Below are 24247 nucleotides of genomic sequence, written 5' to 3' on the forward strand. Positions count from 1 at the left end.
TGGCAACAAGCTGGGAGAAGACACACAAACATAGGGTTGAGACTTTACTGCAGGAATCAAGCAGATGGAGAAGTCAGGCTGTGAGGGAGAAAAACCTTTATTTCAACATAAGCATCTTCAAGAAAAGAAGGAAGAAATGAGAAACTGAGCAAGAGCAGCTCAGGAGGGAAAGAAGCGGACATTTGCTTATGTCATTTCACCTCTCCGGCTGCCCTCACTGCCAAGCCTGCTTTCAACAGAGCCCACAGAGGGGGACATGGTGTCAGCTCGGTGCACTTGCCAAATGGAAGGAAAACCAGGCACAGGGCTCGGCTTGGTGGCTGAGAATCACCCCGCATGGGTGCACCTCACTCTGCCCCCTGGGCAGCAGAGGAGACATGGTTCATTGGCCTAAATCCAGAGGGAAGTCACCTCTCCCTCTCCCCCTCCCTCCCTCCCTCCCTCCCTCCCTCCCTCCCTCCCTCCCTCCCTCCCTCCCTCCCTCCCTCCCTCCCTCCCTCCCTCCCTCCCTCCCTCCTTCTAGAAAGCTATGGAAAAAATATCCTCAGGTGAGGAATTAAAAAAAAATCAACAATCCAGAACGAAACACACAGAGGAGGTCAAAGTCAGGGGTGAAAAGAATCAATGAAGTAGCACCTGAGTTCGCTTTGAATTCAGGGTTGGGGACCATAGTGTTTACTATCTGAACGGGAACAGCAAGGCACGGCTAATAATCATGATGGGCCAGCGAGGGCTGCCTCCAGAACACCAGAAAGTATGGTTACCCCACTGCCTGCCTCTAAAATAGGTGAGAAACAGCACACACCGAAACACGGGCAAGAAGAGCTGGCATTATTGAGCATCTCCCGAGCCAGCACTGCCATGTCTGGGGCTACGGTGGTGAGCAAGACGGCCCTCGGGGAGCTTACGGTCTAGTTAGCGTGGGCATCAGCTTCAAAGGGCCTCCTAATATACCTCTAAAACTAGATAAAATTAAATCCAAACGATACATGTTTATTTAAATTTGATGACACACAAACTATTGTAAAAGGTATTAAAAGAGATACAAAGAAGACAGGTTTCTTTCTCTAAAAGATTATAATCTAATTGGGGGGAAAGACCATGTGTAAAAAATTCTATCACTATTAAGACTTTTATCAGTTCAATGTAGATGTGGAAGAAAAGTCACAAGACAATGCAGAATTAATTGACAAATCAAGCAATCACTAAAGGAGTTTCTAGAGAGAAAGGTTCCTGCAGTCAGGGCTGATAGGAGTGGCCTTATGGAGGAGCATTTCTCTTGGGCCTTTAAGGCCAGCTGGGATTGGGGCGGAGGGAAAGGAGGACAGAGGTGGGACATGAGAACTGAACTGAGGTGAGGGCATGCAGGTGTAACTGAAGGACCCCAAATCAGCCAGCGCGGAGTAGTAGAGGCGGGGCTGAAATAAGGCTTGACTTTTAGAAATAGTTTTTTCCAAAAATATTTTTTACCTTCTGCAGCACAAGCAGAACCACTGCCACATGACAATTTTTTTTTAACTTTTTAAATTGAATTTATTGGGGTGCCTTTGGTTAATAAAATTATATAGGTTTCAGGTGTATAATTCTATAATACACCATCTGACAATTTTTATTTGTGATGTACAACGAGTTGTTTGTGCATATACCTGGATGCTGCCTACCTTTTCCACAGCACTGGTCACCTCCCACCCACTTTTGGCCACCAGCTTTTTGAAAGCCTTCACATTGTCATCACTCAGGGATACCTAAAATGCAAATATTTAAAAAGCTGTGAGTTCAACGCACAGATATGTGAACAAATATTTTCTGCTCAGAAAATGGACGCTGTTAGAGCCAAAGTGATAATGTTGAGCTTAGAACTACGCTACGGTAACAACTTCTGCCTCAAACTCTTTTTCATTCTTTTTAATCCTCACTGGAGGATATTTTTTCCATTAATTTTGTTTAGAGACTGTGGAAGGGAGCGGGAGAGACAGAGCAAGAGAAACATCGATGTGAGAGAGACGCATGGATCGGCTGCCTCCTGCATGGGCCCCGACCAGGGCCAGGGATCAAGCCTGCAACCGAGGTACGTGCCCTTGACAGGGAATCAAGTCCACGACCCTTCAGTCTGTGGGCCGATGCTCCAGCCACTGAGCCAGACTGGCCAGGGCTGTCTTAAACTCTTAATTCAGAATTCAGACAAGGTAACATGCAGCCTGTAGTCTTAGCAAATTAATGTCATTTTAATTGGTGTCCCAAGCAAAGACAAGACCACCCTTCAGTATGACTTATAAATAAACTTGGATTTCCCTTTGCATTTTATGGCCAAAAACATTAACACAACAAATACTTTGTTGTTGCATTATAAAAATGCAAGTTGGTGGCCATGTCATTCAGCAAAAATCGTGCTAAGACATAAGATCCCAAGGTCCCATGGTACTCAAATGCATCTGATGGCAGAGCACCCGGAGTCTGCCCTTCAGGCCTGTACCTATAATTCAAACAAGGCAGCGGAGCAACTGGTGGGTGCCCAGTTACCGATAGCTTGGCTTTGCTTCATTTTGAGATGACTGGTTGCTGTGAGTCACCTCTTCATCTAACCTGTGTAGGAACAACCTGAATCGGTTAAACAAAAGAATTTCTGTTTTTATGATGATGTGATTTTTTTACACAAAGAGCTTCAATTCATAAAACTGTTACCTGGTTTCTAACATCCCAGTGTATGCAAAGTGGAACTTCTTCTTTGTGGGAAATAACATATTTTCTGGAAAAAAAGTTAAAAGGTTAAACACTAGTTTTCTTCCCTGCATTTGGCACACAACAGTCACTATGACACACACTTTGTTGAACTAAGATCAGCAGTTTAAAAAGCTGCTTTTACTGGTAGAACAATGAGAACAATTTTCAGCATAGTAGCCTCCACAGTCAGGAAACATCAGACCTGCTCCTCTTCCATTGTGTGGGAGGAGACACCCAGAGAGCAGCTCTTTGTTACGTAATCTGTCAGGCAAGGTTTCACACAAATCCTTACACCTAGCTCCCTTACCTGCCCAAGCGAATTCTCTTGCGTGCAATAGCTCCACAGTACCGTCTAAAATCATCCTTCAATAAAACACAAGGTAAAATCAACAAATTTCTAATATTTTAGTGCTATAATCTTAAGTCTCGCTCTCCTAAGTCAATTGAAGAGGAACTGGGCCCCGGGGTCCCTGTGAGAACGCCGCCCTCAGGTGAGAACTGGCACTAAGGCGGCTGCAGGGAGTCCCCGTGACCATGACCGTGACCGCGGAACACAGAGGCCCGGCCACAGGCGGGAAGAGCGTCAGGAGTGGGAAAGGAAGGTAATATGCTTCCAACAGCTGTTCGTGGCCCAGGCGAGGTGAGGCCCTCAGGGCTCCCACTGAGACAGTCCAGGGGTGATATCTGGGCGCCATCGTGAGGGAAAGAACTCCATCTCGGAGGCCTGACTATGTTTCCTCGCTTCCAGTAAGAAAGCGAGGAGACCACACCCTTAAAGGGAAGAATGTACGACCGACCGACCGTAACATCCCTTCTTAACATCGTGTTCTGCAAGATGATTGTTTTGTTGGTTAAATGGTAACTAGAGTATTTGCACAAGCCTTCTTTACAGGCCCTCTGAGTGGTCCACTGACCGTGGAAAACATCTGTGACTATCCCAGAGCCAACTGCTGTCGTCAGATGATGATGGTGGGACAACTGTCTTCATTCTCATTCCCAAGCCCTTGAACAATCCACGAGAACCCTTCGGGGAGCTCGACTTTTCTTTTCTGGTCAACTCCCTTGTGCACAAGCTGTTTTTAAGAAACTCTACCTGCTTGATCTTGTACTGAGTTCAGTGCTCATTTCTATAACATTGAGACTCAGGAGCCTGGCAATCAGGTCTGGTAACACCATCATTTCAACAAATGATTAAAGTGATTTGGGGAAAAAAGAAAAAGTCCATTTTGCTAATAACTTACCTTTGACACTGGTTTGATTTTGGGAAATGTGACCAGTTCTTCCCTATCATCGATAGCATTGTAAATGAGAAAGGCACTGTTGATGTGACGGCCCCGGCCCTCAGACCACTCCTGGCAGTCAAAGGCCTCCACACGCACTCCCACTTCAACACTGCAGAGGGCGACACAGGGTGGTGGTGGGCAGGGGACCAGAGCACCTGGGCCTCCTCCACCCACCACAGCCTCCTCCAAGCAAGGAAGAGAATGAGGATCCTGGAGTTTTCTTTGTCGTCTGCAAATTTATGCAACTGTTAAAACTCATTTCTCCAGGTCAACAGATCTGATGTGCAAGCCCCTGAGAGCATTTCCACTTTACTTTCCCACTTTCAGGTGGGAAAAAGGCTGGTTGTGACTTTATATATATATTCGTGAACATATTTTGGTAATGGGGAGTGTAAATTGTGTCAAAGTCAAATTTTCTCCCCTCAAAACAATAATTCTGTAATTAAAAGCATCAAACACTGAAATTGGGCAGGAAATACAGATATTCTTTTTTACATTTAAAAAAATACTAAATTAAATCTTTTCATTGTATATTAAGGGTAATAAAAATAACTGGAAAGTGGTTTAGACTTCATATAATCACTGGGACTATTTTGAGAATGAAAGGAAGAGTTAATAATTATGACAGGTATAAACTGGGACTATCCTGGGTCAACTGAGACATACAGTCACCCTTCTTATGGGAGATAAAAACCAACCCATCACAATTTACTCAGTGTAAGGAGGCCTCAAGCAGAATACAGGTTAACATGTGTGACTACGAATTTTGAAGATTTAGTGAGGTTTCAATAAAACTACAAACAAACAGAAGGAACTTGGTTACTATAAAAGAGTCCCTATATTCACTTCCAGATTGAAATAAAAATTTAAAAACATATTCGTGTGGGTGTTTGAATTCATTGATAGCAGCCAAGAGCCCCCCACACACTTTACCAGGTCTGAAATGTATTGTTGACAATGGCGTTGAAGACAAGACGATCCCCAACTGTAGATGGTCCTCGGAACTTAAACATGTCCACGGACTTCAGAAGCGGATGCGCTCGACAGAGGCGGCTGGTGAAACAAGGGGAAGGAGAGAGAAGAAACGATCATTCTCCAAACTCTTTTCAGGAACTGACGATTCGCTCGCTTCGCAGCGCAGCGGACCAGTGTTCAGTGTACTTTTTAAGTAAACCTCTTTTAACTCTAGTGAAATAAATGACTGGATCGCGGGTGCTGAAAGTGGGGCAGGACTGTACACCGCCTGCAAATGTTTGGGGATGTACCATGTCCCCAAGCCCCGGGGTCTTTACCAAGATGCTGGTGCTTCTGCTCTTGTGGTGACAATCCTGGCCCTTGCTTTGCTCCCCATGGAAGTCCCTCCCAAAAACGAGCCAGTAATGTCTTCCATTCTAATTTGAGGATTATATTCATCCTGGTGACTCATGACTATAATCACAGGAAGTGTCGACTCCCAGGGTGGAGGGGGCACAGTGAAGAGATCTGCCAGCTGGTGCCACTCATGCCAGTTCCTCAGCTTTACCGTTAACTGATCCGCCCACATATCAAAGGACTCACTGCCCCTCCTCCCAGAAAAATTACCTAGATTGCTGCGCAAAACCTGAAAGGCTATGAGGTACACATTTTACAATTTCTGCATGTGCGAACTTTTTAAATATCTATAAAGAATATTTAATCTCAGAAAGTTAATTCCATTATTTTCTACATTTTTAGATCCCCACTGTGGTCATTCAATTACTCTAGAGAATTGTGCCAACACTCAGTGAACAGACTTTGCCGCAGTTAATTACATTGTAAGCTTTACAATAGAACAGGTTCAAATGCTTTATTGTCACTAAGGATGACAATCTCATTGAAATCAAGCTCTCTTTTATTTGTGCATAATTTATCAGAAGGAGAACTACAGGTTTCTACCTATGGTCATGACTACAGGCACATTAACAATAAAATTCTTGTAGTTTTGGGAAAAGAAAACCTAACAGTTTTCAGTGGTTACAAAAATTGTCAGAAGGGCAAATCTTGTTTGAATGCATTTTCAGAGTATATGTGTTCTTTAAAGCAGCTCAGTTACCTACATGTTCTAAGAATAAAATGACCTCTTTTAAAACTGAGGCACATTTGAAAGTATTCTTCCAACTTCTTCCCTCTTCCTCCTCTTATTTTTCAGTTAATCCTTTGGCCATAATGACTCCAACAAACCTTTGAAGGTCAGACCTAACTGTGAATTGCCTATAAAAAAGTTTGTGACTTGACTATTTTTAAGTGTAAAGGCTGTCTTCTATTTCTACTCTGCATCTATTTTGTCGTAACTATTGTTACAAGTTGCAATGTCACAAGATCAACATGAGAACTGTCATTTCATTTCTATTTTTGAGCCAAGAACTTAAACATTCACCTTCAAACAAAAGGACAGGTCAATCTGAAGGTAAACAGGTAAGTGACTTATTTTCTCATTTTGATAAAAGATAACACTATCCTCTCCTTGTCTCCTTGCCTTGCCCAATAACTGGGTCGCAGACCCTTTCTACTCTCTCCCCACGGGCCCCAACATCACACGCCAGAGTCCAAATCAAGAACCTTGCAGAAAGAGTAGCCACCGTCTCCATCCAAGCCATAATCTGGCCACCAAATGTATTTCCATGATGGTTTGCATGGGGTGGGAGGACAAGTTCAATGCTCTGAACAGAGGTGCCCCTGGTGGAAACTGTTCCTTCCTCTTCGTCGCAAATGAGATCTGAAAGGTGGATGTAAACATTAATGATGGTGGAGCTCACCACAGAGACTACAGTCTTCCTTCCCGGCAGCACTCCTAAGTCAAGAGATTTTTAGAAAAATTAAATTCTTCCCAAAGACTTAAAACTGCTGAGAAAATAAACAGGTTTTATTCAACAGAATGACTTTCATCTGAATGGTGGATATTTAGAACGAATTGGATAAAAGATCAGAAAGGGCCTTTTAGAGAATGTATTCCAACTACCTTACGAGTCCACCAGAATTTTGATTAAAAAAATGATTCTTTTTTAAACTTGAGTTTGAGTTGCTTGGGGTGGAGGAGGAAAGAGTCAGGGTAGGAAAGAGCAGGAAGAAATTTGGGGATTGATGGATATGTCATCTTGACTGTGGTGATGGCTTCATGGGCGTATACATGTCTCAGAACTTATCAGGCTGTATTGGGATGACCACTTTGTAAGTTATATGAATGTCTAATCACCATGCTGTACACCTGAAACTAATACAGTATTGTATGTCAACTGTAATTGAAAAATAAATTTAAAACAAGAAGCCTATCCAATTGTACACTTCAAACATCATGTCAATAAAGTTGTTAAAAATAAAGAAACTGGAGCTACAAAGGGCCACAGGCACCGATAATCTGGAATAGTTTGCTGTACCACAGAAACTTCAGGACGGGAGCGTGGCCCCCCACGGCTGCTGTTTTGTAATGAGTGCAGTCACCAGCAGAAAAGACGCCACACAGTGTCCCCGGCTTCTTGTGTATCGTATCTGCTTCATTTACTGACAAATCGGTTTTTACTCTCAACAATGGGGAAATCATTGACTTTGGCGGCGGGGCAGTAAGTGCGTCCAGCTATGCGGCCTGCGTCACCGGGTGCCTCGGCGGCTAGGCCCACACCTCGCTTGCTGGGGCTGGGGCGCCGGAGGACGCCCACGCCGGGGGCCATCCCGGCTGCAGTCAGGCGGAGCCGAGCGTGCACCGAGAGCACACATGCGCCTCGCTTGCTGGGGCTGGGAAGGGGGCCACTCTTGGCACAGTCACATATAAGTGAGCAGAGAAGTGTAGTTATAGAGACTTTTAACTCCGTTTCCTAATGGCATTTTGAAAGTTATAATGAATCGATGGTCTTTTATTCAGCTGATCATTTCAGTCACCTGCTTAAAAGCATGTCTGTAACTTCCACTGTCCTAGTATAAGATCCTTCCCACTGCCCCAAGCCCTTCCTTCCAGGTCTGGCTTCCGCCTCCCTCTCCAGTCCCCGCTGGTCTGATTACCAGTAGCTCCTCTCCCTCCTCCACCACATTCTCTCTCTCAATTCTCCCTTCTCTTTGTTCCAGCCACAAGGCCTCTTTTCAGTTCGTGCAGCTAAGGGGGGCCTGCAACACCAGCGCATCTGCACGTGTCGGTCCCGCTCTCCGCAGGTGGCCCCAGCCATCACCACCGGCGCCTTCTTCCACGTATCTCCTGTTCCCTCTTGGCCCATCTGTCACCATTCTCTCAGAAAAGCCTTCCCTGACCTCCACAGCCAGTCCCCACTCTTCCCAGCTCTTACACGTCCCTTTCTTCCGCAGTTAGACTTTCATGTTTATTTGTGTGATTTTTTTATTATCTGGTCCCCTAGATCCTAAGATCCTTTGAGCAAAGACTATTTATTCTAAGATAATTCCTGAATATAGGTGCTCAGTAAATACTGAAGAGATGAATAAACTTATCTTGGTGGATGTATTCCACATTCATAGTCCCTACTATCAACAAATTATTTTCAGGTAACAAAATGATTGGACTGAATTGTTCTTCTGTCTGCTGTTTATTAGAGCTCCACTGCTCCCCATTTTCACTTAAACAGTACTGTTGATTCTTTGGTTTTTCCCCAATTTTGTGGGTATGAAATAGTATCTCATGCTGGCTTTAATTTGTACTTCCCTGATTAATATTGAGGCCTGACATCTTTTCATGTGTACAGGAAACTTTTACATTAAACTTTCTTTTTTTAATATATATTTTTTTACAGTTTTGTTTTTTAATTTTTTTTTAATTGATTTCAGAGAGTAGAAGGGAGAGGGGAAGAGAGAGAGAAACATCAATGATGAGAGAGTCATTGATTGGGTGCCTCCTGCATGCCCCCTGCCAGGGATCGAGCCTGCAACCCAGGCACGTGCCTTGACTAGGAATCGAACCCTGATCTCCTGGATCACAAGTTGAGGCTCAATCGCCGAGCCACACCAGACAGGCTACATTAAACTTTCTTATTACCTCTTAATGAAATGTCTGTGGCATTTGCTTCAAATGTTACTTTTCTCCCATTCTTTTTATCCTGGAACTTTGATTAGATGCTTGTTAGATTTCTTACTCCATTCTCAATGTCTCCTAACTTCTCTTATATAGTTGCCATTCTTTGCCTATCCACCTGCATTCTTGGTAACTCCTTCAGATCTATATTCCAGTTCACTGTCTTATCTGTTGTTTAATTTATTCATTGAGTTTTAAAGTTTAATTATTATATATTCTTTTTGTATAGAAATTCTCTTTGTTTCTTTGTCAGATCTTCTTGGTCATTTTCTTGTTCCTACAAAATACTTTTGAGACTCTTTTACTTATTAAACTATATTAACATTCTTACATCAAATTCTTTATATAATAAATTCAATATCTGTAGTCTCTGTAGGCCTCATTCTATTGTCTGGTGCTTCTTCTGGATTTTGGTGACTTATTTATTTTTATTTTTTATGATATTGACTAGGAACTCATATTCCTTGGATCTTCATCTGTGGGAATTCTTGAGGGCTGGGTTTAAAGTCATCTCTGCACAGAGGACATACATTTGTGGCTGCAGGTCATCTGGAGGTACTACAACATAACACTATTCACACTCGGTCTGTTTCAGGCCCCACAACTAATGTGAATTCTGATACCAAAGCTGCATGAGAATGTGCTTCTGATTGAATTCTCAAAGGGAGATAGTTTTTGCCATTCCACCGAGGTGAAGTCTGAGACAAGAAAGCATCCCTAACAGAGCTTCTCTGTTCACTGTCTTGTTTGGGATTTTTCCAGTTAACTCATTGAGAACATCGTCTTTTGGGGGTTGCAGCTCCAGGTAAGGTTCTACGATCCAACCCTCCACCTAACGTGGGCCCCTGGCTTGGTTTCCTGAGCCCTTTCAGGCCCATGAAAACTCAAGCTCTAAGTCTTCTAGCACTTACAAGGTCCTCCCAAAGCCAATCCCAGCTCTGTGTCTCCTTACACTGCTGCATTTGTGTTTTCTGATCATTTCTAGACTTTGAGATCTTCACCCATTTTCCTGCCTGCTGAGATGCATTTGCAAAGATGTTTGTAAACATTTTATCCAGAAATTTTCATTTTCTCCAGACACTAAGTCCACCATATTGCTGTAATCAGAATTAGGCTGCTCCCAAGGTGATCTTTAAAAGGCATATGAAATCTTAAATCCCTTCCAACTTCTTTCTTTCTCCCTCTCTCCCTCTCTCTCTCAATCCTCATCTGAGAATATGTTTTTATTGATTTTGAGAGAGAGAGGAAGGGAGGGAGAGAGAGAGAAACATCAATATGAGAGAGAAACACTGACTGGTTGCCTCCCGTGTGCACTGTGACTGGGGATCGAATCCGCAGCCTAGGTATGTGCCCTGACCCAGAATGGAACCTGAACCTTTTGGTGTACGGGATGATGCTCCCACTAACTTAGCCACCTGGCCAGGGCTCTCTCCTTTTTAATTACTGATTTTGTTAAATGATGTTCTATATAAGCATCCAAAACTAGTATTAATTGAGATATTTTAGGTTAATTTTTCTTACTCAAATGGTACATTTTTATTCAAAATGAATTAATATGAACCATCTCTATAATATACTGTTAAATGAAAAGGAGAAAGGTGCATAATTGTTTGAATATTGTGCTACTAGTATGTGCAAGTGTGTTGGGTGAGTGTGTGTGTAACAGTAGCTGTGAGGAAGGGAACTGAGTGACTGGGAGACACAGGTAGTAGGAAGGCTTACCTTCTAACCAAATGCTCTCCTACACTCTTTGAATTTTTCACCCTGTGCATGGGCATTATTTTTAAACAATGCAAAAATAATTATAAAATAAAAAATTAATTGAGAGGGCCTTATAATGTGAGAGACATTGGAAACACTCAAATATAAAGCAATTCCTTTTTTTCTGAGAAATAACTTTAAAAATAATCTCCTCAATTCCTATGAAGATATACATGGCATAGACTGGGACGCATAGAAGTGGTTCGTAGGGCAGGTCCTATATATATAAGCATCAGCTGCGACATGTATGCAGAAATATAATACATATAAGTGACTTCAGTGCAAAGGCATGCCTACTTGCAGGTAGCTGCAAATTAATGGAGAAATAGGGCTCTCCCAGGTTCAGAGGCTCACAGTTCTGGCTGTGTATACAAGTTAAGCACAGTAAAAAGGTCTCATCCTCTCTGCAGGCTTCTAAATACCCATACTCACCAGTGGTCTATTTCAGTACTTGTACTTTGGATGTTCATTAAGTCCTGTGTCATCAGTCTACTTGGACAATTTTACATTCGTTCCACATTTTCAGGTCATTCTAGCCCTAGTTTTCTTTCCCATGCCAGAAAGGATCAACACAGGACAATGCTCACAGAGATTTGATTTCTTACTAAAATATTATCATGAAAGTGCTCTAAATCTTTAAAAGGACTTACGCCTTTCACTATATACCCAGCTTCCACATGCCAGTAGTACATGAGCACATGCCAAACAGCCTTGCTTTTGCATAATCTAATCCCCTCTTTCCTCCTTTTCTTCTGAAAGAGTATGATTTGGATTCAACTTTCTCACTGTTCTAATGATATGCCTTTCAATCATACAACACCTTGAAAAAGATTCCGATCTCTTATGTCTGATATTACAACCAATATAGCACCCTGGTTTCTCTAAAAACATAGTTCAATAACAAAGATGATCTAGCTGTCTTCTTTCTGAACATTATGTCCTGGCCAAAACAAATTCCATCAAATCCACAGGGCAGCAGGTCAGCAAACCACATGCTCTGAGGCAACGCCAGGCTCCAGGGTCTGGCTCTTAAATGCCTAAGAAAAATTGCTTTTAAGTTCCATGGTACTTTTGGTGTCATGAAAGCTAGTAAATTTCTAAAAGGAAAATAAAATCAATGAAGTTGGTAAATGTTGTTTTATGCAAAAGAATGTAGAATAATCTATTTTAGGGCAGATTAGCTGATTAAAAATGACATAAAAATCTATAATTCTAAATTGAACCAGACATATAGATCTGATCTGCCCAACTTCCTAACAGACGGAATGAATCTAAAGTCAATTGCAATCATTCTACCTCTACATTTGAATGACTGTAGCTTGTACCTGTTATTAATTCAGAATGTCTCTAGTACTCAAAGTGCTGTCAATGTTGTGGAAACAGGTAGAGAAAAACGTCTGCTGCTGATTTTGTTTATTAGTACAACTTGCACAACACCAGAAGAAGCCAATGCAGCCAAGTTCATCTGGCTCGCATGGCGAGAACCCTTCCCAATAGACTGACACCAAGGCCAGAGTAGCAGAAGTCACCGTAAATTTCTCCCAAGACAAAGAAATAACAATTTTCAGATGTTTTAAGTGCAGGTTTGATACTAATTATCTCTTTCTTTTACCATCAACCTCTCCCTCAATAATCATTTCTGTGATCAGCCTTGATCAGCCTGTAACTATGACCAATTATTTCCTATCTTGAAAAATAATGTCCTCTGACCTTGAGGGCATAGCTCCAGGATGTTTCTTCCACTCTTTACAGTCAAGTTCTTTGAAAGGAAAGTCTTCAATTGTTGCTCCAATCCTACCCATGAATGGGGACCTCCCAAGTAACAACAGTAATAATAATAGCATTTTCCACATGCCTGACACTGTTCTCAAGAATCTATCTAGATTAACTCATTAGATCCTCACACAAACCTATAGAATAAGTACGTTTATTATTTCACAGTTCTTTTTGTTTATGTTTAACCTTGCGTCAGGGAGCTGGGAAAACAGAACAAATTCAGTGGTCTGAGTATGGGCAACAAGTATGGAGATAAGAAAATAAAAAGAGCAACTTCCTGCTGGTCAGGGACTGCCGGCTGCGAGAGGAAGCAGGTGAGCCAATGGGTAGGCCGACATCTAGAGATGCAGCCTCAGGAGCAAGTAACCCATGGGAGGAAGCGGCTATGTTGGCTGTAGGTAACTTAGGGGTGAGTGGGTGACAGAAAGTCCCGTTTCCTATGGAGCTGGGTTAGGGACCAGAGAGGAGCAGGCTCCACACACCTCTGATGGCTGGCATGCAGGAAAACACCGTGAGAAAACTGAGTGTCTGTCAAACACGAGTGCTATTGTGGGGTATTTCTTGGTGGTTTAAATGACACTGAGACCTAGTTCAATGCCTCAGTTTCCCCTGAAAGCAGAGGTTCTGAAATAGCCATGCTGCTGTAAGAGCTGTAATGTTCTCTGTGTCCCTCACCATCTGCATCTACTGCAAAGGACGACATCCAGGCTGTCAGGGGCCAGGAGGCTGGTGGCTCTGCTTCCCTCAGCACCCACTGCATGCTAAGAAATGTGCTCTAACAGAGCCTCGTGTTAAGAGTGTTTAATCTGGCAGGTGGCTGTGACATAGGGGTTATAGTAAGCTCTTCCCCAACCCCTTTACTCTCCTAACAGTACAGAGTCATCCGAAGGCCTCCCTTCCCATCCCCTATTTATCGCGCTCACCCCTCCACTAACCATGCTCTTGCCGAAGCCACCAACAACTTCCCTGCTTCCGATCTAGTGGGAAGTTTTCATTCCTCACTCCTGGAGCACAGCCGAGCACTCATTTCTTCACATTCTACTCCCTTGACTTATGACGCCACTCTTTCCAGGCCTCCCTTACCCCCTGACAGTCCCCGGGTCTCCTCTGTAGACGCCTCCTCCCCCTCCGCTCGGCTCCAGGTTCCACTCCGGGCCCCCCCCCCCCCGTGCCCCCACAGCCCTCACGGGGTGACCGCAGGTACTATCCTGTCCTCCTTTAACTAACGCCTGTAAACTGTTGTCTCTCAAACTTGATCTCCCCACTTTTGGGTTGTGCCACAGGCTTGCCAGATTAAACTGAGCTCATCACCCACCTCATCAAAACTGCCCCCTCCGGCCCTCATAGTCATCATCTCAGTGCCCGGTCACGGTCACGGCGTCAATTAACCAACTGCTCAAACCAGAAACCTGAGCGTGATCCCCTTCCTCTTCCTCACTCCCCTCCCCTCATCAGTGCTCCTACTCTGCTTTTACCTCTTGCATGGTTTTGGGTGTGTGTTTTTAACTCTTTCCCGCCTCTCTCTCCCTATTATTGTCGGGTGCAGCCAGTCCTCACCTCTTGCCTGGTCTCTGCCCCTCTAGTCTCACCTCTCCAGAGTGACCGTATCAAGTGCAAGCCTAATTATGCTGCAGCCCTGCTCAGAACCTTCACTGGCTCTCACCAAGGACGGAAGAAAGGCCAAGCTCGCCGGCGTGGCCCAATGGAGCCTTCATGACACAGCGCTATCTTCACGTCTGCCTCCTTCCGCCTTGAGTTTTCTCTCTAGTCATGCTCTTGTTCTCATGGTTCAGACATTTTCTTACTTTAGCAAAGTGCATTTAAAACATAGTTTAGTACTGAGGCCATCTTTACGAAAGGAGATCCACTCTTCTCAGCACAGTCAATAAATGATGAAGCCTTCACTTCCTTAAACATAACTTGGTCAAGGGCATTGTCTTTATAAGGTCATCGGTGAGTAGAAACGTTGGGAAAACTTTTTTCCCATCCAGAGGTTGTCTGTGGAGTGGTCCCAGGATCATGACGATGTCACTTGGGACAGAATAAAGCCCGTGGGTGTCAGTCGCCCCTGCCTCGGCCTTCCCTCTCCCCTCTGGCCCTTGACCATGTAGACTCTCCCTCCTCCTCCCTGTCCCCCTTCTTAGCCTGCTGCCTCCTTCTCTTCTCCTCGCCTCCATCCTTTTCCTGTGTCTGCCTTAGGGCCAAGGGGAGGAGCGGGACCTGTGTGAGCCTCTTCGCCTCCCTGGCAGTGGCAAGCAGAGAGGCTCATCACTCCGTCCCCGCCCCCCCCCCCCCACTGTGCTCTCCCCCACAGGTCGTCTCCCTAGGGGTGCAGGAGGTGCAGTCAGACAGGAGGGGCAGGGGAGAGGCAGGGAGGACTTCCTTTCCCTGCCATTCTGGCCCAGGAGGTCTCAAAGAGCCTGGAAATCACTGCCAAAGAACCAAGAAACTCTGGCCCATCATAGCGTTACTGTGGAAGAGCCAAGAAATAGGAGTAGAACCATATCGCCTCCACTCATATCCCCTGTAATCTTTAGCAAGGTCCTCACGACTCAGAGTTTCAGTTTTCTCCTCTGTTGAGATTATATGCAGCTCATAGGAAGTAACAGATGAGAAACTGCGTATTAAACTGTGAGGCACCAGGCCAATGTATGGCATTGTCATTCCTTCGTTCATCTATCATTCCTGAGCACACACTTCCTAGTAAGAGCTGCCTGGTGCCCACCGCCCTTCTTTCACATCTCCCCTGGAGACCCTCTGATTTAAAGCCAGCTTAGGTGTCAGCAGCTCTATTCTGAATGGCCAGCCCCTTCCTTCTCCAGCCACTGGGTTTGCTGGAAAAGATCTGGAGCATCACCAGGACTGAACTGTAATAACAAGGTGAGAAAGAGTGTGCCCTAGGACAGGACCCCCTTCACTTGCCACAGCCATAAAATTAAAGTTCCTATAAGTAGATTTACTGACCCTCAAACTTGCTATTCTCCTCCATCAGGTTTTTAAAGGTCTCTTCATGTTGTAATCGAACCTTCCTTCTCTCAGAAGCCAGATTATGTTCCACATGGTCTTGTTCAGTTAGAAGTGTGACTGGTTTTAAATGAATCTAGAGAAAGAAAAACATTTACCTTTCATTGCCTCATTAAATTATAAAAGCACAACATGACTTTTGCAAAAAACAAATGATATGCTACATTGTTTTCTAACTCAAAGTAAATAAAATATTTATGGATGTTTTCACACACATTTAATTATAACTAATTTTTTTTCTTAAAATATTTTTAAACTAAAAAAAATCAATATAGACAATTATTTCTTTGTACAAGATATATGCTTTAAATGGTTTTTCATATATTAATTTCCCCTGACTTTTAAATTTTTCAACAGAAACTACAAAATAAGAAATTCTTCAAATTAATGAACGAGGAAACGGAACTTGATGTCACTGAATTATTATTAAGAAATGTTTTCTACATTTTGCAAAATTCAGACATCAAAAGGAAGGAATAAAGATGTCCTAGAGAAAGCTATCATGTACCAAGAAATATTCCAATTTGGATATTTCATCACATGATGAAAAAATTATTTTATAAGCAAACCAAAAGAATCAATATGTCAGAATCAAGCGTTAAACGACCTCCAGAAACCTGGAAATATGATGCAATGGAACCAAAGGCTCAAGCTCCTTCAGAAGTGCCTGCCTGCTGACCTGCGTTTATCAGGAAGAGGTGCCTTGCAGCTGGACTGGGGTAGCTCCATCCTTACTTCCAGGGCCAAAGGCTGGCGCGCCCACCCTTGGCCAACATAAGGATGGAATAGCTAGTGATTTATAATATGCTGCTTCAAGTCTGAAACTCCCCTGGACCGCCTTGTCTAACTTCTTTAGGAATGGATAGACTGATAGCTTGCACTGGTTTGAACTGCTTACAGAGCCTTGTTTTACTTGTGAGACCAGAGGGGTATAAAAAGGCCACCCGGTAAACTAACGTAGATAAAGTATATTTTGTGTGACTGAAGAGGACCCTGAGAGCAATACCTTGAAGTCTTGAACCTCTCTGATGTTTGCCTGTGATTACTCTCTCCGTTAGTGGACATTTGGTCCTGTTCAAAGCGTCCATGGAGACATCTGGTCCATGCCAAATGTCCTTGGGTTCAAAGAGCTTACAATGTTTATTTAGACTTTTGGTTTACAGGGTTAATAAATTTAAAATACTATCATGTTTTATTGGTCCAATAATTGTGGCTGTATTGCGAATAATAACCGTTCTTGCCTTGGTAGCCTAGATGGTCGTAGCACATGTGAGGGACCAAATATCAAGGACCTTTTGGCATGGACCGAATGTCCCTCTCAGTGGATGTTTTGGACACAACCAAACATCCTGCAAGTTCTTTCTTCTGCTGTGCTGCCTCCTTTTAGCTCGAGTGGGCTAAAATGCCTAGTGGGGTCCTGTGAGTCCTTCAGTGATTAGGCCTGTGCAATCGTTGAACCAAGTCTAGTTAATCATTGCCCATCCTGTTCTGAAATAAACTCACTTTGGACAGAGATCCAGGTAGGCCTATCTCTTCAAACCAAACCACTGATTTTTCATGGCTCTCTTTTAAGAATGTCACAAACTGGAAAATAAATTAGTCTTGGAAACATGCTTTACAGTAAAGGTTATCTGAGCCACCCAATTATGGCAGTACCACAGGCCCCTGGCTTCCCAGAAATTCTTTCAGAAAAGCAGTCCTTCAGTCTCAGCAGAGGCTGACCCGAAGTGTGACTGCTACATTCTCATTCCAGGAGTCCCTGCAGTTGGAGTGAGAAGTCTAAGGCTGGAGGGGAAATGATGGCCCTTGTTTTCTCCTGCAAGTGAGGGAGAGAATCGCGAGGCGGACCCCTCTCCGTCACTTGCTCTCAGACATGGGAACTCTGCACCCATCCCCACATTCTCTCACTCCCAGAGTCTGGAGATCTCTGGGGACACCAGGAAAAACAGAGTGGTTGGTAAAACCTATCTCAACATCTTAAATTTCAGTGAACCCAGGATCTTTGGGGTGCTTTGTCAAAGTACATATTCCAAGTTCCTACACGAGTGATTCTAATTCAGCAGGTCTGGATACAACCTAGAGAGCTATATTTAAATAATATAATAGCTTATGTGAACTTCAGTTTGAAGAGCAATGCCTTTGGGCAATGTGAATTTGCCCGTGGCCTGTTTAATCTTGGGCAGAGAGTAGGGGAGGTGTCCCAGTGTACAAAACTCTGCAGAGACACCTGCTACCCGGGACCACGGTGGGCTAACTCAGCCCCGCCCAACCCTGAGCTGCCTCTCTCAAGTGAGGGGTAGCTGGTGAGGGCAGCTCTGTCGTTCTTTCTAATGAGTACAGTGAGAACATTGCTTTGTCCTGCTTCTACGGTCTGAGAAGAACACTGTGGCAGAGTGAGAAGCACTGCTTGTCACTTCAAAGTGAGCTAGGAGAAGCCACTGGGCCCACCTCTCGAGCGATCCATTCAGTGCAAGACTTAAATTCTAAATTGAATTATCACATTTAAAAATGCTGAGACTAAATTGGGAACCTCCCCGAGGCACGCTGACCCTAAAAAGGAAAACCAAGAAGCAATAATGAATTAATCTCTGGAAGACCAAGGACAAGCAGCCCTGGGCCAGTGGCCAGGCAAGTCTACTGGGCATGTACATCAGGCCAAAGTACCTTTTTAAGGGTGTTTTCACCCCATATGCCCTGAAGCTTATTTTTAAACTTCAATATCTCAGCAACTTCTTCCTTCAGGTATAAAAAAAAATGATTGGACCTAAACATGCCACTGCTCACTAAATTGCTCTTGCTAAAATAAAAAAGATATTTTAACTCAGTTTGGAGTTATACAACCCCAAAGAAAAAAACTAAAGCAGTAAGCAATATTTTTGAGAAACTGATATGACCTTTAGATCATTTAAAACAGGTTTTTTTTCTTCTTTCACAAACTGGCTACATCTTCTTTTGTCTAAGGTACTTAATACTATACCATTACCACAAACTGATCTTTTATGATAGATACTGATGAATAACAAATCTTGGGAAAGCATTTCTCATGGTAAGATGAATGCCCTTTCTTCAATAATCATTTTGATGTGATGCAACTGTTAATGTGTCCTTCACACAGAAATTTTACCTTTTCCTTTCCAGCTGGTTTGGCTACGAATGTAGAGAAGGCCACACTAACAAGTTTCTCAATGCCAGTGAACACGTCCTGTACTATGACCTTGATGCTGATCTAAAATGAAAAGAAAATAAATAAAACGTTCAGCCATTCAGAGAACAGACGAGGCTGCGGCATTCAAATTCAGTTATGCACTTACCCGTGCTTTCTCTTTTGGTTTTTGAATGAAACCAGCATTTAAATTTATTTTTAGCAATACTCTTGTTCTAATACTGTCCTATAAAGTTGGAAAAAAACTTTTTTTTTCCTGATTATAGAAAGATATATTTTTACCATGGAAAAGTTGGTAAATATAAATAAATGATAAAGTTGGAATCTAATTATCCAGAGGAAGTATCAATAACAGTAATCCCACCACTCAGATTAATTTTCTTCCAGTTACATCTATATGTGAAATTCAAAATGTATATTATTTATTCATATATACAATATGAAATGCATATATGTGTGCACACATGCACATAAAATTACCATACTGAATTTCCAGTTTTATATCATAATTTTTTTAAAAGTTGGTATTATGTAATAAGCATCTTCTAATTTCATTATTAGCACCAACAGGCAGAGGTAAGGAAAGGGGCCTCTTACCTCCATGCTTGTGCTGAATGCTCTAGTAACTTTTGCTTTGATGGTTATAACTTGTCCAACTCTAGTAAAAAATAAAATAAAATAATCTCAGTAATCCTAGCACACCTCATTCCAGACTTAAAGGTTTAGTTAAACGCACGTGCCACAGAGCAGTTTCACCTCCTCATGCGGATAGAATTCCGGTGAATGACAACCGAAAAAGGCAGCACTGAAAACAGGTGCGGATCACTGCGAACCGCACGTGCCCGAGTGCGCCGGCCGCCCGCTCGCTCGGGAGCGCCCCCGGCAGGACCGCGCGGGACCCCCGCCCCGCAGCGCGCGCTGCGACCGCAAGTCAGAGCAAACACGCAAACAAGCCTGTACAACTGATGGGTAATTTAGACTGTTGGAGGGAGGAGGGCGGGTGGGGGGGGGGGGGGGGAGAGAGTAACCAAGGAATTTACGCGCAGAGATGCACAGCCCAAGGGCACTGACGACGGTGCGGGGAGGGGGGTGGGACGGGGTGGAGCGGTCATTGGGCAGGAAAAGGGACATCTGTAATATTTTAAACAAATAAAATTAAGAAAAAAATAAAGAATAAAAAATAAAGTGTTAGCTAAGGAATAAATGAATCAACAAGCTGATAGCTCCGCGGGGCTCGCAGGGGCGCGGGCGCGGCCAGGTGGCCGCTCGCTCCTCATTGTTACGGGGCCTCGGGCCGCAGCCCGGAGCTGTTCCGAACCTTTCTGGTCCAGGCCCCTCGGTCACCTCTGACCCCTCGCCGGAGCAGAAGGTCGGGGTCCCCCGACGCGAGCCTCCTCCGTCTCCCCGCCTTGCTGCCCTCGGCCGCCGCCCCGGAGGCGCGGAGCCCGGGCCCGCGCGCTTCCCGCTCCGGGCGGCTCCGGCAGCTCCGTCCCGCGCACCCCGCCTCCGCCGGCCGACCCCCTCAGCCTGCGAAAATGCTCAGGCTTCTCCCCTTGAAGCCCTCCTCCCTCGGCCCGGCCGGTACTCCGTCGGTTGGCGCGCGGCCCCGCGCCCAAAGCTTGCGGGCTCGACCCCCGCGCAGGGCACGTGCCTGCGCCGCGCGTCCGCGCCGTGCGCGCTCTCACCTCCTCACGCCGATGTTCCTTTCTCTCCCTTCCTCTCTCCAAAAACCAATAAACATATCCTTGGGTGGGAATTAAAAAAACACACCTTTTCTCAAGCCTATTCTATTTCAAGATGTTTTCTCTTCTCCTCCATATTCAAATTTCCTAAAATAATATTATCTTTTTCTAGTATGTTTAACAAATCTTAATTGCAACCAGCTTGGCTTTAAGCTAAGGCCTCTCAGGATACAGGGCTGAGCAAGGCCCAGTGGGAGACGCCGGGATGTCAACAGATGAAGTGCACAGCTATCAAATTTAAAATAATCAATCAAGGATCAAGTATTGCAAAGGCACCCAGAAGAAATGACTAATTTGAAAAGTCAGAGAAGAAGTCACAGAAGAGATGACATCTGAGATGGGTCTTCAAAGACAAGGATTTTGACAGGTGTAGACATTTGGGGGTTTCATCTCCCTCTCACTTCTCAGCCACTGCCGCCCGGCCTCACTCCTGATCTCTCCAGTCACTTACTAACAGCCAGGCCCAGCCTCTCATTCATTCAACAGCATTAACTGACCTCTTTCTTTAGGAAACGTTCCCTTCCCTTGTCTTTCAAAAGACTGTGCTCACCTCACTCAGTCTCCTTCACTGATTTCCCTTCCTTAATCTACCCCTTAAGTGTAGACGTGGCCTACTTGCCTCCCACTTCACCCGCTTCTTGCATGATCCTATCGTCTTTGTAGAGATGGCTCTCAAATGCACATCTTTACCCTCCGCCTCGTCCTCAAAACTCAGAGCCATGTTTTCAAACTTCTCCCAGCGCATTCAACTAATAGTTATGGAGGCTCTACTAGGCTCAGTGCTAGTTGCTTCCACACACGTTATGTAATTTAATGTATCCCCCACATTTAGCACATGCGTACCCAAACCAATCTTCTTTTTCTTTAATGTGTTCCTCCGAGCCTTCTTACATCTGTTTGCTAAGGTTTCTAGTAGAGATTTACAGTAATGGCGCCAAGCAGCTAGAGTCCCTCCTCAAAGCTACTGTAGCGCTTCGTACTCAGATGCTACTAAAATCTCGTGTCTCTCTGCCTGTCAGGCTTTGAGGAAGGACAGCACCTGCCACTTTTCTTTGTCTCTTTTGTGAACTCTGCTCTGCTGCCAAACCAAACTCTGACACTGAATTCAAAGGAATGAAGGAATAGAATGACTAAATCTCAACTAAATAAAACCAATGCCAATGCTATGAAGCATGGCATTCAAGGCCTCTGTTCCCCAGCCCCAGTCTCCAGCTGGGGCATCGTCTCTCTGCAGACCAGGTCTTTCCTGAGCACTCCCTGCTCCTTCCCACCTATGTGCTTAGGCTCATGCACCTGGTCTTGTGAAGTCCTTGATCCATTCACCAGATGAAAATCTGGATGTCATTAAAGGCCCACAGCAAGTGCTACCTCTATCAGGAAGCTCTGCTGATTTCCCAGTCAAAATGCATCTTTCAACTACCCCACAGAACTGAGTTTATATCTCATCCTGGGCATGCACCTATCATACTTTCTATTCTGATGATTATGTATTTATCTGACTCTCTCACCAGACCGAGGGACTGCCACACTCCAGAACTATGTCATAATCATCCACATATCCTACTGAGCCCAGAACAGCGCTTTCCATATAAGCAATAAGTATCTGTGAATTTAAACATTTTGGCTTGTAACCAAATTATATGGTTTCCTATATGTTGCTTTCAATTTTCTTTTTTATGGTGCAGGTTGCATATAAAAAATACAAGGAGTTCCCTTTCCATCAATTTAGCTGCCACAAGTCCTTTTCCCTTTTCTTTTCTTTTCTTTTCTTTTCTTTTCTTTTCTTTTCTTTTCTTTTCTTTTCTTTTCTTTTCTTTTCTTTTCTTTCCTTTTCTTTCCTTTTCTTTCCTTTTCTTTCCTTTTCTTTTCTTCTTTTCTCTTTTCTTTTTTAAAAAATATATCTTTATTGATTTCAGAGAAAGGAAGGAAGGGGGAGAGAGAAATAGAAACATCAATGATGAGAGTCATTGATCCGCTGCCTCCTGCATTCTCTACTGGGGATCGAGCCCGCAACCCAGGCGTGTGCCCTGACCGGGAATCGAACCACAACCTTTTGGATCCTAGGTCAATGCTCACCCGCTGAGCCACGCTCAGCCGGGCCACAAGTCCCTTCTGACAATACACACACAAAATGGCAAAACCACATTTCAATGATCAGGTTATTAGTTAAACCTAAGTTATAGAATTTAGGATTGGAAAGTACATAATAGATATTTTATTACAATGTACCATTGGCATTCCTAAATTGAATAGTGGAGCTTTAATCCATTCCCAAATAAGTTTGAATTTATAGTAATTTGTAATTTTGCTGAGATACAAGCACATCAATTTGTTCGACTACAGGGAAAAATCACATCGCTAGTCTGTGTACTTAATCAATGCATGTGGTTTTATTTAACTTAATTTTGTAGGTCCTGAAAGTTTTACTGATTTACATTGGGTCAAATGTTATTTATTTTGTTAGAAAATTGGTTACTAACTCAACATGAATAAGCTTACGTGTTGCAAATGAAGCAGTGCACTCAGGAGGAAGGCGTGGCAGAGCAGTTCCCTTACCTAGCTGTCTCCTCAAATTGTATGTCATCCACTGAGGCTGTGACACAGGAAACCCCAGCATGTTTCTCAGCTTCAAAAACAGTTAAAAATAGGCTGTATTAGTAATGTTGGAATATTTCAGCCTAGGGGAAAAGGAATGAAATTTAAGTGGATTTATTTTAGTAACTCATACTCCCATTCAATATAAGACCACTGTGCCTACACTCTGGATGATCTGAATCATAATAGTTCCTTTGCTAAGTTATACTTCTACCGTATGCCAATGACTGGAGCTTCTTCTACATTTTATTTCACATCAATGTTTGATTTGAAATTCAACACCAGTACACAGAATATAGTTATTCAAATAGCAATTTTAGTAAGTTGGTGCCAACTTTAAATGTTTTGTCAGGTACCGCCTTCCTTTTGTTTTAAAACATTGCATCAAAACTGCATCCATTATCCTACACAACCAGCAGCTAAATGTATTTAAGCCACTTAGTCAGTGTAAGCACTGAACGACATGGGAGACCCTGAGACCACGTCCCAATCCGAGAGGAACTTCTCTGGACAACAGAGAAACAAAGTAGGTAATTAATGTTTGTTATTTTTTATTAGTAAATTCATACCAAATTCACTCTGCATTAATTATGTTGGAGGAGAGCATTGGCTAGGGGAGAGCGAGATTAGAGAGGAGCTCCAGTCATTTCTATGTTCTGTTCTGCACTTAATTTGTTGAGATATTTTAATTGTTGGTTTTACTTTACATAAAAATAACAGATTTTATTCTCTGGGAAAATTTTTGACATGTGCTTCTACCATAATTTGATTTTGAGGAACAGTCACTTAAAACCCAAACAGATCGCATTGGCTTTTTAAGATCTTTTAACCTCATTTTAGTGCTGGAGACTTCATTTCTGATGCCACATTCTGAAAAAGAAACAGTGAATTATACTGAATTTGTATTCTTTGTTTGTAGTGGATTACTTTAACTGCCATATATATATATATATATATATATAATTACAATGTACCATTGGCATTCCTAAATTGAATACTGGAGCTTTAATCTATTCACAAATAAATTTGAATTCATAGTCATTTGTAATTTTGCTGAGATACGAACACATCAATTTTCTCTACTACAGGGAAAATCACATCGCTAGTCTGTGTACTTAATATATATATTAATTAGTTCCAGGTAAAGAGAGGTAGG

At 43.3% G+C, this 24247-nt stretch overlaps 1 protein-coding gene across 1 annotated transcript in view; it reads right to left on the reverse strand.

The window, feature by feature from the left end:
• Positions 1 to 24247, reverse strand: part of ACOT12 (acyl-CoA thioesterase 12) — a 33891-nt gene that overhangs the window by 4985 nt on the left and 4659 nt on the right. The window contains exons 2-11 of the mRNA XM_087815080.1: positions 23053 to 23122; positions 19352 to 19412; positions 18716 to 18817; positions 15532 to 15667; positions 6582 to 6738; positions 4938 to 5057; positions 3963 to 4113; positions 3029 to 3084; positions 2683 to 2746; positions 1662 to 1745 (exon numbers count right to left, since the gene is read on the reverse strand). Of these exons, the coding sequence (XP_087671206.1) occupies positions 1662 to 1745; positions 2683 to 2746; positions 3029 to 3084; positions 3963 to 4113; positions 4938 to 5057; positions 6582 to 6738; positions 15532 to 15667; positions 18716 to 18817; positions 19352 to 19412; positions 23053 to 23122 (1001 nt within the window). The remainder of the gene's footprint in view (positions 1 to 1661; positions 1746 to 2682; positions 2747 to 3028; positions 3085 to 3962; positions 4114 to 4937; positions 5058 to 6581; positions 6739 to 15531; positions 15668 to 18715; positions 18818 to 19351; positions 19413 to 23052; positions 23123 to 24247) is intronic.

Source organism: Miniopterus natalensis, chromosome 3, assembly GCF_054644295.1.
Source record: "Miniopterus natalensis isolate mMinNat1 chromosome 3, mMinNat1.hap1, whole genome shotgun sequence".
Lineage (NCBI taxonomy): Eukaryota > Metazoa > Chordata > Mammalia > Chiroptera > Miniopteridae > Miniopterus > Miniopterus natalensis.